This window comes from Drosophila subobscura, chromosome J, assembly GCF_008121235.1.
Source record: "Drosophila subobscura isolate 14011-0131.10 chromosome J, UCBerk_Dsub_1.0, whole genome shotgun sequence".
NCBI lineage: Eukaryota > Metazoa > Arthropoda > Insecta > Diptera > Drosophilidae > Drosophila > Drosophila subobscura.
The window spans coordinates 18,581,331-18,597,006 of record NC_048532.1 but is presented as its reverse complement, the minus strand read 5'-3'; the positions used below and the strand labels follow the sequence as shown (position 1 = coordinate 18,597,006).

Below are 15,676 nucleotides of genomic sequence, written 5' to 3'. Positions count from 1 at the left end.
GAAACTGGGCATTGGCATGCGTTGCCCTCCAGCACAGTGGCGGGTCGCGCTGCTGTCGCGCTGTTCAAATGACATTAGTGGCCATCAAATGGTCGATTCGCGGCCATTAGAAAGTAATTCCATTTTGCTATTATTTGCACAGGCTGCGCATCTTCTTGCAGCTGCCTTGCCTCTAAGCTGAATTTATTATTATGGCCAGCTCAATGTGTTTAGTTTTATGGCCAAAGAGACGTGAAATGTTTATGCAACAGCAGGCAGCAGCAGCAGCAATAGAAGGACACTGCAGTGCAGTCTGTTCATAGAGCAGAAACAAAAGCAACAGCAGCAGCAGCAGAGAGTTATTTAATGCGTAATTACAGCGCAAATCTTGTTAAGAAGTCAAAGGAGAAACGGGATAAGATGAGCAAAATGAAAATGAAAAGATAGATAGTCCTCTCCAACTGGCAACACTTAAAGCTTTTGCCGCAGCCGCAAGGAGAGAGGGAGGGAATGAAGGAGAGAGCGGTGTAGAGCAATGAGAGCAACGCTGAGAGGCAGCTTAGTGTTTGCTTCATTGAATTCATAAGCGTCTCGAAAAGTAAATCCAAATGAACTTTAGCCAAAGTCGGACAAGAGCAAAAGGAGCAAAAAAAAAAAGAGATGTGCAGCCAAAGAAAATCTCTCACATAAAAAGCTATGACTTGGCGGATATAACGGGTAAACCAAGGATTTAACTCGACCTCAGCCACAGGGGAAGCTGCTCCGAAAAGAGAGAAGCGAACATAAAGAGATAAAGTGAGAGAGAGAGGGCAGCAGCAGCGACAACGGGTCGTCAAAAGTCAATTAACTGCAACACTTGCAGCGCAACTTCAACTAATTAGCGTGCCGCTGCTGCTGCTGCTCTCTCTCACTCTCTATTCAAAGCTTAGGCAAAGGGGAAAGGGAAAGGTACAACGGTACGCACACAAAAAAACGTGTAGCATGCTTTTGGGTTTGCGGTAAATAAGAATGCACTTAACGCGGGTTTTTAGATGAGGATTCACCAAGCAGGCGGGCTGGCGAGCAAGGGAGAGAGTGTGAGGGAGAGGCGATAGAGGCAGGGGTGCAACTGAAGTGTAGAGAAGGAGTGTAGCAGCAGCAGCCGCACCACCACGGACTTTTACGAGACGAAAAGTGTGTCATGCTCCTTCTCGTGGGTTAATTTGGGTTAGTTGTGTGGAGTGCGATGCTCACTGCAGCTTTACATACAAACAAACACAGACTGTGGATGCAGCAATTCGGTTGAATTTTTCATTTTGCATTTGAATAATTCAGTAAATTTGTTGCGTCAACGAAACATTCATTTGGAGGGGAATTATCTGACAACAAAAACCAGAAATACATTTAAGACCAGTACTCTGTGTTGTGGGAATCAATCTTTAATCATTCTTTAATTATTCTTTTAGCTAAATTTAGATTTAAACACTGACTAAAGTTATATATAACTCTCTGCTCCACTCTTTAATCATTCATTGACTTTCAATGAAAACTTTTTGTATGCTATAAATAATTTCTTCATCTGCTGCTGTCATATCGAACGTGCCCTGCCATGCCATGCCCTGCCCCACCCCATTCTACGCCATTCCGCAACAGGTGTGCGGCGCTCTCTCCGTCTCTTTCTGTCTCTCTCTGTGGACCAAATCTTCCCAAACATCATCATCATCATCATAGTTGGCTGTTTAATTAGTGGTGTCGCTTGTTCTGGGTAGAACATTTATCTTATCAAGCCGCGATTGGAGACATTCGTGACAAGATGCGCTATCGGCGCTGGGGCCCCATTGATAACCAATAAACCGCGGAGGAGGGCCCCAAAGCGGGAGATGCATTTCGAATTCCATTACCATTACAATTTCAATTCCCCAACGGAGTAGATGTGACAGCGAGCGAGCAATGAAGCTGCCATCGAAGGTGGATAACGCGTGGACGCGTTTCGTGGCAATGTTCTCGCTGCCCGATTTGCTGGGTAGGTTTTACTCGTGACACATCCAACTCCCATCCAGCTCTCCCTTAATGTTTGTGTGGTTCTCTCTCTCAAGTGTTGGCCTGCCTGTGGGCCAGTGGTTTCTCCCTGGGTTACTACTCAAAGTCCGCGTATGTCTACGACAATCTCTGGCCCCACTGGTATGCGCTGGTGGGTGGCGCTGTGACCCTCGTCCTGGCCCTGGGCTGGACCCTGCGCAAGCACAAGCGGCAGAAGTACAGCTACGATCATTACTACATCATCTTCTATGGCCTGTTGTGTGCGCTGATGGGCAGCTGCTTCATGCTCACCAAACAGTTGGGTGAGTCATCCATCCATCAGCTATCTCTGCGTTGGAAATCCCCCATTAAGAGTCTGTTCCCCCAGCCGTTAGCTACTACTTCACCTTTGTGGGTCTGAGTGTCGTGTATCTGTCGGGCTTTAGCTACGTGAGTCTGCGCTGCGATGCCTCGGGATTACGACCTGCCAGGATCGCCCTGGCCAATGCGCTTCATGCCTGTGGCCTGGCCAGCGGATTTGTGATCTTTAACGAGCTGGAACCGCAGCGCTGTGGCCTGATTACGCTCGGCATCAATCTGCTGTTGATTTCGATGGTGTGCCTCAACGAACTGCTGCAGCACGTGGGCTGCCACAGCTACAAGGAGTCGCGGGATTTGGTCTTCAATCTGCTGAACGAGGAACGAATGGTGTTCCTGCCACGTCAGGCGGTGCTCGCGCAGTTTGTGGGACGCACGGATTACCAGCTGCTGGCCAGCAGGCAGTGGCTGGTCCTGATCCTCGGCGGTTTGCTGGTCACGCTGCAGCGGAACTGCCTGCTCTTCTCCCCCAGCTACCTGCAGCTGATGTGGAGTGCCACCACGGGCTATGTGCAGCGGACGCATCTCTTCGCGCCGTTCGTCCTGTACGCTGCGGGATGTGGCCTCGGGGCGCTGCTGCTGATGCGCTACACCCCCAAGCTGGTGTACCTCCTCTTTGGGGTCATCCAGGTGACGCTGATCGTGGCGCTGCTGTGCATCTACAGCGAGGAGCAGTCGGAGCACTGTTTCCTCTTCCTCTGCCTCATCTATGCCACCATGGGCGTCCTCTCCAGCCAGTCCCTCCACTGGCTGCTCGAGTGCTCGCCCTTCCTCTACACGGAGCTCGCTCTGGCCATTGGCTTCGTGTTGCAGCTGGCCATCCTCGAGGGCTACAAGTACGAGGCGAATGTGGATGACACTTGGACGGCTCTGCTAGCGGGCAGCGTGGTCACTTTGGTGCTCACCTCCCTGGCCATTCCCATGGTGCAGTGGCTGCAGCCGCACTCCGCCAGCCTCGTGGATGTGCGCAATCGACTGCTGGGCATACACCGGCAATCCTCCGCGGGGGAACAGACGCAGTTCTGGCAAACGAATCACTTTCTGGTGCACAACAAACCGCCACACGAGCTGCAGTCCGTGCGGCTGTCCAAGAGTCGCATTTTCCAGCAGTATCCGATTAGTGGCCTCGACAATCCCAAGCAGAAGTTTTGATAATAAAGTGATTTACTTTGCTGAGATATTGCCCATTCATTACTCATCGAAGATTTTCCCATTACTTTAGCTAATTCCTTGCAAAAACTAATTTCCTTTGCCCACAAAGCGCAGGCTTTCAGTTAATTATAATTTTTTTCGCATCATAATATTTACGAGCATTATCCTGCAGCTGGTACACAAATCTGTGGGTTGTGTAAGCCTTTACCCCCCTCCCACCAAAAGATTATTAATTATTTATGAGCAGCATTAAACATTTTGCACCGTCTTGCGGTGGGCAAACCACTCCACTAGTAGCTTCGCTCTTCAATGCAACAAAGTTAATGATTTTTATTGATTTTTAAGCAAATTAAATTGTGCGTAAAACCGCAAACTGAATTTATCATAAAGTCGCTTTATCAGAGAGGAGAGGCTCCTGCTGCTGCTCCTCCTGTGTGTGTGTACCCTTAAATTTTTATTGCCAAAACATTAAACATTTATATCCGCTATCAATTTCTGTAACGACGGGAAAGAGCGTAATCGCATCTTTGGCTGCTTGGGAGCATTTTTCCGGTTCTACCTAATTTAATTTACGTAGAAAACTGAGTACGGGAACCAAGGAGTGTGGGGGAGCGGGGTGCCTGGAGTCAGGATCCGCAACGTGCAAAGGCAATAAAAGCGTTAAATTTGTTTATTTTTTCAAGCCTCGTGAGTCCCGCAGGGTTTTCCTACTCCGGACGTACGCCGTTGCCGTCTGCCGACTGCCGCTTGCCGCTCCTCCCAACCATACGGATGCGATACGGAATTTGGGTTCGATTTCTCTCTCTCTCTCTCTCTCGCTCGCTCGCTCGCGTCTGGGTGTTTAGAGTACAGCATACCTTCCGGCACCCATTGGGAAATCCACCCACAAAACACACACCGAGATGGGAGGGAAGGGCATAGAGGAAGAGCTTGATTCCCGAACAAGATTCTTTTGTTTTTGCTCCGCCATTGTTTTTAAGTGGATGCCGGGACATCCTTTGTTGGGGTTCATTCCCAGCCAGCCAAGCAGCCAGCCAGCAGCATGGAGTGTAGGCAGCCAGCCAGCCAGCAGCAAGCAGCCAGCAGTGTGGCTCTCCAGCAGCATTTCCGATCCCCTCATCACTAATGAAGTGGCCAATGAACTGCGTACCGAAAGATTAAAGCGAAATTAAATGGCCAAAACCTAAACGAAAATTGATTGATCGAAAAAAAGGTGCCAGCACCCCACCTACTCAACAGCCACAGCCAAAACCCAAAACGCACCAAAAGAGCGCAAAGAAAAATAAATGGGGAAAATTATTTAAACCAATTTAGGTTGCGGTTTTGGGCGGCAGTACAATATGTTGTGCGGTCAGGCCGAAACCACAGATACTCGTAGAGATACGGCAGGAGGAGGACAAAGGTGTGTGTGTTCACACATAAGGGCATGTGGGTACGGCTGCATGCACTTCGACAAAATTCGAGTGTGGCCTGAAATTTGGTAAATTGAGTTTAAATAATGAAGAGAAGATTAGCTTTGGGAATGAAGCCTTTCGAGGCCATTGAAGTTTGATTTTTACCTAAGCAGCCATGGGATTTCATCGAATTTGTAAGCCCAAAAGTTTATAGATAATCCTTCTGAAATTCCAAAAATGTGGCTGAACTCTCGCACCAAATCTCTGCATTACCTTTCTCACAGTGCACTTTTCCACCTGCACTTTCGCGCATGTAAATCTATCCAAAATTCACACAATTAAAATACACACAATGCACCCTCGAATTCTGTAATAAAATTATGGTTTAATTAAAACTATATTTTCACACAAAATTATCGCTTGCAGCATCACACAATCATAATCAAAATCAAATATCATTTTATCTATGTAGAAATCTCACGCTTTAAATCGCAAATAAAATTTGCTCTCTTTTCGCGCTGCAAATCAGAGAGGCCGACAGCAGCTATAGGTTACTTTTTCTCTTCCTTCGCTTGACATTCTCTGAGTCCTCCACTGCCAGTTTGAATTCCTTGACAGCGGCAGGCAGCTCCTCACTCTGGTCATCCCCAGCCACGGTCCACGTCTCGAGTTGGGGCGGCCGATGGCGCAGGATGAACGGATTGATGATGGCTGCCACACCGGCGGCATTGTTGAGGTGCACGTGATGGGTGCCCTGCACTTCGTGCAACTCAAAGTGGGGATTGTTCTCGCGCAGTATGGCAATGACCTCGTCGCTCTGCTCATCGATAAAGTTCGACTCGGAGCCCTTGATCACGCAGTAGGGAACATTGCGAATGGTGCGGGCCAGCTCCGCGGCAAAGGGTGGACTCGTGTGGAATTCGTTGTAGTATTTGCAGCGTCCATCGCGGGAGAAGAAGTACTTGTCCGGGTACTTGGTGGACTTGGCCACGTTCCGCTCGAGTATGTGGTGGCAGTTCTCGAGCAGCACCGACCGATCGGAGCCCTTGTGTAGGACCTGCTCCAGCTCGGCGTAGGTGTAGGAGGGTGGCTCCTGGCGCTTGGCATTGGCGAAACGCTCGTCCTCCAGCATGTAGCCCTCGATGTTGGTGCGCAGGTAATCAATCTGCGAGGCAGGCTTGCGGTAGCGCGTCTTCACGATATCCACGCTGATGAGCAGGTCCATGCGGTGTGGATAGAGCGAGGCAAAGACGAAGCACAGCATGGCGCTCATGGAGTGGGCCATTAGGGACACCTTCTGCCAGCCGTACTCCTCCATGATGCGCAGGATCACGCACAGGTAGTCCACAAAGTGATAGGCAATCCCCTCGGGCAGCTTCGAGGAGTAGCCGTGGCCTGGCAGGTCAATGCAGAGGACGCCCAGGTGCGTGGGCAGCAGCGGCAGCAGCTCGTTCCACGTCCCTAAATTGTCCAGCCAGCCGTGGAGGGCTAGGATGGGACGTACCTGGCGATTGCCATACCAGCGGCCCACCACATAACCCCACGGCATATCGATGCGAACATCCATGGGCTCCTGAAACGAACAGAGCATAAAGAGGAGTCAGAAAGGGAGAGCTGGAGGAAGGGTTAGAGCGGGGTTTGTTCTCCTTGTTAGCTGTTAATTGCCAGTGGGGAAGCTGGTAGCTGGTAGCTGCCTGTTGTTGCCTGTCGGCCTGCTGTTCTCTCCTGTCTGTGTCCGTGTCTGTCTATGTCCTGCCTTGCCAGCCTGGTTATAGGTGGAAAATGTACCCTCTGGCATTTCCCCAGTCGAAACCATTTCCCGTACCACCTCATCTACTCGGGGGCTCGGTTTGATCAATCGCTTTGTGTGAAAAAGTTGAATCGGTTGACAACTGAGCTGGGGCCCAGGTGTCAATTGATGGACAGGCTAGGGGGCAGTCCGTTCGTCCCCACAGCGCATTTTCCCTTGCAACAATTTATCATCTAGTTTTTTTTTTCTCGTGTGTTCGGGTATGGTATGTTCCCCAAGCGCAACCAATCGATAGGGGTACAGTGAGGGGCTCTACTAAGTGAACAATGGGTTTACTGAGAGTATTAGTGGATAGCGCACTGAAACATGGGCAATGGTTAGTGGCAGCTTTCACTGTCTCTGCCATTGACGGATGCTGCACATGCAAAACTTTACCAATTTTCGGCAACAAATGGTTTTCGTATAGTTTAGCAAATTTTGTACGCTCGCTCAGCTTGAAAATTATCGCCAGAAATATACTCTCAAGTGTGACGAAAGCGTGAGAGAGGGAGAGAGAGCGAGCGAGCGCAGAGCGTGAAGCTCTTTGTGGGTAAATCTTTTGCGGTAAGCAAAGTTTACTTGCAAATTCTTTGATGAACTCCTCCTAATGAGCGCCGTAATAACACACAAAAGAAAGTCCCCCCACTTCAGTTAAGTCGTTTTGTTTTGTACCCAAACAAAAATAAAAATTTACTCTACTTTGCACATTCCATCGGTAGCCTGGCGACTTTGATTTCGCTTCGAGGGCGGTGTGGATAGGCATCTTATCAGGTGAGTCCAAAGCGATAAGAATGCAATTGCGTCCAAAGGTAGAGGGGCGGCGTGCCATGTCTGTGGATTTTCATGGGAAATCTACTCAGGGCCCCCGCGATTAGCTCGCGTATAACATTCAATAACTTTTTATGACACGACAGCACCCCAGTCCACACACCACACTCCCCAATCGTATATGTACTATAATTACCTGTTCATGTTGCTCAATCTGTTTTCCATTAGACGCACCACCCGCTGTGGATGTCATTGTGTATTTGGGTGGGTTTTGTTCGTAATAAATGACACAATCTCTCAACTAAATCCGACACACGCGTGTCATTAGGCAGTGGGGAAAACTTTTCTATTTTTATGCAATAACTAAATTAGTAAGAGACCGAATATAGAGAGAGAGAGAGAGTGGGGGAAGTGTGGCAAGTGCACGCCACTAGCGCGTAAACAAAACTAAAGCGTGTTTGGCCCCAGAGGCCGATTAAATGCCACTCGACTCGGACGATGGCGGCGCAGACACGGGACGACTGAACTTTAATCAGCCATTCAGCCGGCAAGAACAACAACAAAACAGCAGCTAAGGTGAGAGCAGACAAATCGCGGAAGCAGGGGGAATAGGCGAAACGAACTCAGGGAGAGTGAGTGTGATAGAGAGAGAGAGTGGTGGAGAACGAACTACAACAGATCGCTGGGGAGCTTTTGTGGGCACAAACATGTTCAATCATGTTTGGTTTTGAGTGAGAGAGCAGTAAACGAGAGAGCGGTGCATGTGGAGAGAGGGTGAGTGTGCGAAATAGTGAGAGAGCGAGATATACAGTAAGCAGAGTGATAAATGTGGGAGAGCGGTTGGTTGATGAAATTCGCGTCGAAAGCTCTAACATGTTCCGATAGCATGAATAAACAAAAAGAACTTTGGCAAGGGCAAAACAATACAAGGGGTCAAAGTATACAAAATACGAGTCTATCTGGGAATTAAGTTCAAGATCTCTTTGCGATTTTAAGAACTTTTACCACGTTTGACACACAGAACCTCTGGCTCTTATAAACAAACAAAAAACATTTCTCACTGGCAAATGTTTAAACTGCCTTTACCGTTTACATTTCCAAAAACCATTTTGTGGTCAAATGCTGGCAGCAAATAATTGAGGCAATTTATGTTACTAGATCTCAAAGTACATAAACCAGAAAATAAAATTTCGACTCTTCGCACATAAAAATAAAAACACAATTCGATGACAGGGCTAACAGAGAGAGAGAGAGTGGAAAAACGTACAATTTTCATATTTTATATTTAATTTTTATGAGATTTTTCAAATGGCAAAATGAGAAAAACGTATAAAAAAATATTACAAAAAAACATATTGGCAATAAAAATCAAATGAATACGCTCTTGTGTGTGTGTGGGTGTGTATGCTCTGGATCGTTTTTTGTTCAACAAATTAATACACGAAAGCAAATCAATAAGAATTTATTTACCTCTTTTTGTGGAGCTCTCAACATCAATAAAAAAGTAAATACGGCTCTGGGTTTGCTGGGAATTTTTAAGCAGAAGGGTGGGCGGATAGGATAACACACAAAATGTATTCCAAAATCCATTTGAATCGAATAAAGCCGCCGAGAACAGTTTACACAAAATAGTGGGTATATTTGTTTAGTTTGTTGGCCAAATGGAAACGGTTTGAAAGTGGCCAACGCTAATGAAAGGCGGCGCCTAGGGAGCCTAACAGCCGGAGCTGTTGTGTGTCCAACACATAAATCTTCATGAAAAGCTAAATTGAATATTGCTCCACAGCACTCGACGCTCCACGCTCCGCTCTACGTTTTGTTTGTTCTGTTTCGAGCAATAAATAACAAATTGGAATCATAAATCTGGCAATCGCTGAAAAGTATGCAAAGCCGTTTTAATTTCTAAATGCAATTAAAATGCCAAAGATGCATGGGAAACGCGAATAAAGCCAGAGAGTGGAATCTTGTGGCAGCTAAAAGTGGCCCCCGGCCCTTGTGCTCTTTCTGCTGCTGTTGTTTCAACGTTTAATCAAATGCAGATGATGCCTCGCCAAGTGGCGAAATCCTGTTAGCGCCTTCCTTGGCCCTCCATTTGGGTGTGGCGCCTCGAAATCAAATTGCAATGCATGCACCTCTGCCATGCCCTGATGCCCTGTTGCCCTGCTGTGGCACCTCCTGCTGCATCCGTGTCACTAATGACATTTGAATGACACTCACACTCCGCTCCGCTCCGCTTCCCTTCCCTGCCCACCAGACATCTGCTGTGGCTATGGAGCATCGCCCAGTCAGTCAGCCAAAAGGTGGCTAATGACCCGAACCCAAACTGGAGTTGGCTTCCTCTCGCTCTCTGCTTCTCTGCTCTGATGACGCGATGGCGGCGGCGGCGCCTCCCACAGTGCCAGATAGATAAGCGATTTATGCTTTTTCGTAACTTTACTTGGGACAAGCTGCTTGGGAACGTGTTCTATCTTCAAATTGGTCTCTCGGGTCTCTTTTTTCGACACAAACTATAAAGGGAAGGGAATTTTCAGACATAACATTCCCAAAATAGTCCCATAATTTGGTAGGTAAATCGATTCAGGTTACGTTGAACTCTTTTAAGGGTTTCTCAACTGAATATTTCCGAGTTTTCTACCCAGCATTTGCGAGCCAAATCGGTTATAGACCTTCCGCATCTCTCCTGCCATTTATTCGCGTGGTTTTTCCGCACAAATATATACTCGGTATTTGCTGGATTTATGCCAAAGCAAAAGACAGCAGCCAGCCACACCCAGCGCTGTGTCCCCTGGCCTGACTGTACACCGTCTCAATCCACAATCCTCTGCCGTCGTGGCCCTAATATTGTTGCCAGGTGTAAAACGCAAAGTAATGGCTTTGAATATGCCTGCTAAGGAGATGCCAAAAGACAGTCCAGGCAGGCAGGCAGAGAGCTGACCTCGACTGATAAGCACCCTATGGATGGTGTACTTTTGGGTGGCATTAAGTGGTGTAGAAGATATCCCTAAACCTTTTGCTGCTTTTCAACGCACTCTATGCACAATTAGGGCAAAATGTAATCCCCCTAATTGGCTGCCAATATGAAGGGTATATAAACTTCGTTTACCTTTGCAATTTATCTGGCCTGACTGGATGGCTGATGGGTGGGCTGACTGTGTGCTGGGGAAGAGACTTTTGTCTGGCACTCAAGTGAAAAGCTTTTGTCGGCGCATGGAAATTTGACGGAAATTGTTTGGTCTGATGGATGCTGCAGATGCAGATTAAGATCCAGCAAGGGAGTGGGCAGAGCTGCTGCTGCAAGGTTGCTGTTGCCACTGTTTCAGCAGCGGCATCCTTGTGTCTTCTGCTGGTTGTTGTCTTGTACCTTTGCCTAATGGTCTCCCTCGGTTGTGTCAATCCTTCAGCTAAGTAGACGAACAGTTTTTAGCATTATGGTCAGTAAAAGGCCATAAACTGACGACCAGCAAGCAGGACCTGGACATGGACCTGGACCTGGACCTGGGACCACCACACAATGGCAATTTCAGTAGAATTTAAAGTTAATTCTGCTTCATTGTGGAGGATGTTCTCGGTGGGAGGAGCAAGCACAGATTATGCCAAGCGAAATAAATGCAAATCGCATTAGAATAAATTGTACTGCCTGGCGTCCCACTCGTCCTGCCGCTCGTCCTGGATTTTTTTAGGTTTCGTCCTAGTTCTAGACCGAGACTGTGACTGCAGGATAATGTCCTTAAAATGACCAGCCAGTCGAAATCCTTCAGCTGAGAAACTTTGGCGACAGGTAAAGTCCAGATACAGCCACCATGGAGTGGAGTTCCTGGGCAGGGGCTCCCCTCTGTAAGGTTGAAGGAGCAATTGCCTCCGCAGAGAACACAATCAGAATCAACGCTGAACGTTGAACGTTGAACGATGAACTTTTTAATGCATAATTTATTATGGGCCAAGGTGCTTCTGTCTCTGCTGCTGCTGCCTGAGAGTGGGTCACTAGTGGGTTAAAGCAACATTTTATTTTTTACATTTTTTTACACATTTTTTGCGTTATATTTTGTTGATTTTACGCGTTATTTTTGCATGCGCAACGCGAAAAAAATCAGTTAGAACAATAAAAGAGAAGCGAAAAAGAGAGAAAGAGAGCGCGAGAGAGAGGAGTGCAGATCTTCCTGTGGCAAGCAGCAAATCATAAATATTTATGAAGCATGCCCCGACACAGGCATCCCCCCCGCAGCACGAACTCTGAGCAAGCACGTACCCCGTACGCGGTGGCACACCTCAATACCTACAAAGCGGCTGGAGTGGCATTGGGTTGGGTGGGTGGCCAGGAGGTCCATCGTTCATGCCCTGCCATTTATGCAATTTATTTGGTTTCATCAAAAACTCATCTTAAATGCCAGCACACATGCGGCACATAAATATCGAGGGGAAATATTTATTTTCAATTGATTTGCGGTGACTGAGGCAGAGGCAGAGGTGGGGAAAGGAAGCTATTGGTCGAATAGATACAAATTTAATAGGAAAATGCAGGCAGGGCAGGCACAGGATTGTTTGTAGGGAGCAGCTAAAGATAATCACAAGAAAAAGTAGAAAACTTTGGCAGACTTTCAAGCAGAAAACTTCACCAGAGGCAAAAGTCTCCCAGAATTTATCTTGATCTTCGCTGCATAATTTCATCAGAATTAATTATATGTAGCACCAATTGGCATCTTCTTTTTCGGCTTTACTTTATCCTAACTCTCAGATATCCATCATTATACTGCCAACATAATGTTGAAACTTCCTCAACTCCAACTGTGTTCAAAGTGTCCAAACCTCTCTTTTTTGTTTCTTTTTCTTTCACTGCCAAAAAAAAACAAACAAAAACTTTTCCATTGCTTCGTCGCTTGATTTGCGTGTTTGGCTCCAACCAAATCGCCGGCTGCCCACAACTATCAATTAAACTAATTAGCTAGATTTCCCCAGCACCAGCACCAAAATCGAGAACAGAAAACCCCCCCAAAAAAAACGGAGCAAAACTGGGACACGCCCAAAACTTTCGCCTTGGCTGAAAAATTCAATCAGCGCGTGCAGAAAAACGCAATCAAATGATTAAGTCAACAAATGAAGGCAAATTGCTGGGGCCGCAGCAGATGATGCGACCACCACCGACTCTGTCACAGGACTCCTGCCGCCTGCATCTGCTCCTGCTTCTGTTTGCGGACATTTTGGATGCACCGCAGAAGGCAAAAAGTCACCCGGCCCAATGAGGATGATGTTACATTGGAGGTCTTCCTTTCGTAAACTTTTGGGCCAACTTCTCCTCAGGGTTCTAATTTTTTTCTGGCTCCTTTTTTACTGTCTGTGTGCCCCGCCCCCCAGAGAATTTAAAGCAGGTGAAACCCAGCAGCAGGAGCAGCACGGGAAAAAACTTTCCTTGGACCTAATGAGTGCGGTGGCAGCTTCATTGATTAGTTGGTGGCTTTTTCACTCTGGCCACCTATCGACGCGGACCATCTTTTCCTGTTGGCCAACATATTTTTGCCATTTTTATGGCACAGTTTTTCTACTTTTCTGCGGGTTCCCCCTGGCATGGTGGTGTCTGCCGTGGTCCACATTCAAATTCAATTGACTGTGGCATCTATAGACGGGGCGTGGCACGTGCCACAAACACACACACACACAAAGCGATACCAATATGAGTAGTGGATGTATGTACGTATGGATCCTTCTATGATATTTACTCCACTCTTCTCCGTTTTTTCGATTGCGATTGCCTGGCAGGAAATTTATTTATATTCAATTTGTGAATTTATGCCACTTTTTTCACAGCATTGGAAGCAGATGGAGGGGCCTCAGCGACAATGCCAGGAGGGTCGTGAGCGGGAAATTCAGTTTGCTGCAGTTGCAGAAACGTGAAAAAGGATGCAGCAGGCGGCAGTGTAAAAAGTGCACTGGGAACAGGCAGAGCTGGGAAGGAGATGTGTGGGGAAAGTTAAAGAGCGAATCAAAAGAAAGTGTAAAAGGGATTTGAGAATAGGAGGGTTTTTCCTTCAAAGGTTAATTGTATTACCTTTGCAAGTGAAGATTGTCTAGTGTGGAGGGAACAAGTTTGCTCTAAAAGTGAAAGAAAGTTCACTATATTTCTTTCATAGGGATCCTTTATCTGACTACTTATTTGGTGATTCTTTGACAAGATTAAAGATGAATCAATAGCGAAATGTAAAGGGTACTAGAGGATTATTAAACAGAAAAGCAAATGTGTTCCAGTGGGTTTCCCATAGGAAGATTATTCTTAAGATTGAGACTTTTATTTAACTTTTTATTTTTTCACTATATTATTCTACAGAATAGTTTCATATTTTAGTACTTATGTGTGTACATATTTACGTACATTTGTTTGCATATAAAAAATGCTCAATTTTCACACGAATATTTCTGCGAGTGTGTGCCTGGTCTCTCCTCTCTCCCTGTCCGTCTTGGCAACTTCTTCTTTCTGTGGAAGAGCCAACTGTCTGCTGTACTTTCCGTTTGTGGCTGATGTGTGTCGTGTCGCTGCCTGACGATGTGAACATTTTCCGCAAAAATCATAAACGCCGTCGTTTAACCGTCGCCTTCGCGTTGATTAGGTAATCTGAAGGACTAGCCAAATAGTAGGTATGGCCTGGCGGGTACAGTCTGACCCAAAAGAAACCCACGAAGAGACCTGCACAGGGGCAGGGGTGGGATGGGTGGTACATCTACCTAAGGTTAGGTAGAGGTGCATCTAACAGCAGCAAATATAAACCGCGTGGCAGTTCCAAGATCCCTCATTCAGTCGTCATCTGTCAGCAGTGATAGTCAGCCATCGAAGCCATCGTATAACCAGGAAAGTCGTTTGTGTGTGTGTGAGTTGTGTCTGTGATAGCTATAGACCCAGTGCCCAAGTGCTAAGGATGTTGTTCCTGGCGCCGCGCAAACATCTGTTTGCCACCAATCTGATCATCCTGCTGATGATCTACGTGATGCGCAAGTGTCTGCAGCTCTTTTGCATTATTGAGAATCGCACCGCAACTTGCCCCAAGCCCGACTGTGACTGCGAGCAGAAGAAGGACAAGGAGGAGCAGCTGGCGGAGGATTCCCCATTGATGGAGCGGCGTGGCGGCTTCAAGCTCATACCCGATGCCATGCACAAGAGCATGCACGGCTTTGGCTATGGCGAGGGTCACTACCAGATCTTTGTGGAGAAGAAGGAGCGCAATTTGCCCACCCATTCGCGCCTCAATGCGGCCACAGCTGAAGTTAAGCTGAATCCCAATTAGAGGACGAAGCTCCCTAATGCCTGGATCCCCTGGGAGATCCACTGACATCCACTTCTGACCCACAGGATGATGTCAGCACAATGAGCCAATTGTCAGCCACACAACAGAGTCAGACAGCAATCACCCAACCCAGCATACAATATATAATCATAATCCCACCTACACACACACCCACACTCATGCGAATATATCCAAATGTCGTCTTCCACTTTGAGTCTTTGATTAATCATTAATATATGCACCCGTTATATTTCCACATATTTTTATAACCAAACAAAAGCGCACTTTTGGCCATTAATAAAAAATTCATGCAAAAAAAATAAGATGAAACCAGAGAAAAGTGGAAAAATCTGTGCCCTGCAGGCACTGTGATTGATGCCGCGTTTGCTCAGCCTAGTTGTAGTGTGATCTGGGACGACTCCACCACTTGGCGACAGTCGAGTCCAAGAGTCGTGTCCTCGAGTCCTCCCCTTGGTCTACTTGCCATGTCGCTGGCGGCGCCTGCTGCTGCTTGAAAAATTATCTCCAGCGCGGGAGGCTCTCTCTCTGATCGCGTGGGTGTTGCTGCAACATTAAATGGCATCGAATTTATCACAAAGTAGGGAAGAGCTTTCAAAGAGGAGAACTCACAGTGAAGGATAGGGGCAGAGGAGGCAAGGCAGTGTCGAGCAGCAACAATGTCAGGCAATATGCTCGAGTAATTTGCAAATACTCTTACACAAAAAGAGCAACTTCTGAGAGGGTATGTGACTTTTGGGTGGCTGTGCATGGGAGGGAATTTGTGTGGGAAATATAAAAATTCAGAATAAGAGATCGAGAATACTCAAAATATGCTAATGGCCTTCCAGAATATAATTTTTAAATTATAGATTTCGATTTCTTTAACTATTTTCTTCACTCACATAAGAAACAATATTACAGACACTTCAGAGGGGTTTGCCATAACTTAT

The 15,676-nt window shown here is 46.9% G+C and overlaps 3 protein-coding genes across 3 annotated transcripts; 2 read left to right on the top strand and 1 right to left on the bottom strand.

Moving 5' to 3' along the window:
- Positions 1 to 1,854: 1,854 nt before the first annotated feature.
- On the top strand, positions 1,855 to 3,509 carry LOC117893121. Its single transcript, XM_034799570.1, has 3 exons — positions 1,855 to 1,981; positions 2,055 to 2,300; positions 2,366 to 3,509. The coding sequence occupies exons 1-3, from the start codon at positions 1,909 to 1,911 to the stop codon at positions 3,505 to 3,507; spliced, it is 1,461 nt and encodes a 486-aa protein (XP_034655461.1). The 5' UTR covers positions 1,855 to 1,908; the 3' UTR covers positions 3,508 to 3,509.
- Positions 3,510 to 5,326: 1,817 nt separating this feature from the next.
- Positions 5,327 to 7,935, bottom strand: LOC117893123 (probable serine hydrolase). The gene is made up of 2 exons (XM_034799572.1): positions 7,655 to 7,935; positions 5,327 to 6,474 (listed from the first exon to the last, which is right to left on the bottom strand). The coding sequence occupies exons 1-2, from the start codon at positions 7,709 to 7,711 to the stop codon at positions 5,446 to 5,448; spliced, it is 1,086 nt and encodes a 361-aa protein (XP_034655463.1). The 5' UTR covers positions 7,712 to 7,935; the 3' UTR covers positions 5,327 to 5,445.
- Positions 7,936 to 14,246: 6,311 nt separating this feature from the next.
- LOC117893127 lies at positions 14,247 to 15,019 on the top strand. Its single transcript, XM_034799575.1, has one exon. It carries the CDS (start codon positions 14,361 to 14,363, stop codon positions 14,724 to 14,726), a length of 366 nt encoding a protein of 121 aa, XP_034655466.1. The 5' UTR covers positions 14,247 to 14,360; the 3' UTR covers positions 14,727 to 15,019.
- The last annotated feature ends 657 nt before the right edge of the window (positions 15,020 to 15,676 follow it).

What these genes read in the sequence shown, in the direction of transcription:
- LOC117893123 (XM_034799572.1), bottom strand. Translation starts at nt 7,711, where the DNA reads ATGACATCCACAGCGGGTGGTGCGTCTAATGGAAAACAGATTGAGCAA. An exon ending in AGATTGAGCAACATGAACAG is followed by an intron (nt 6,475 to 7,654) that starts GTAATTATAGTA and finishes TGTTCGTTTCAG; the next exon opens with GAGCCCATGGATGTTCGCAT.
- LOC117893121 (XM_034799570.1), top strand. Translation starts at nt 1,909, where the DNA reads ATGAAGCTGCCATCGAAGGTGGATAACGCGTGGACGCGTTTCGTGGCA. An exon ending in CTCGCTGCCCGATTTGCTGG is followed by an intron (nt 1,982 to 2,054) that starts GTAGGTTTTACT and finishes CTCTCTCTCAAG; the next exon opens with TGTTGGCCTGCCTGTGGGCC. An exon ending in CATGCTCACCAAACAGTTGG is followed by an intron (nt 2,301 to 2,365) that starts GTGAGTCATCCA and finishes CTGTTCCCCCAG; the next exon opens with CCGTTAGCTACTACTTCACC.
- LOC117893127 (XM_034799575.1), top strand. Translation starts at nt 14,361, where the DNA reads ATGTTGTTCCTGGCGCCGCGCAAACATCTGTTTGCCACCAATCTGATC.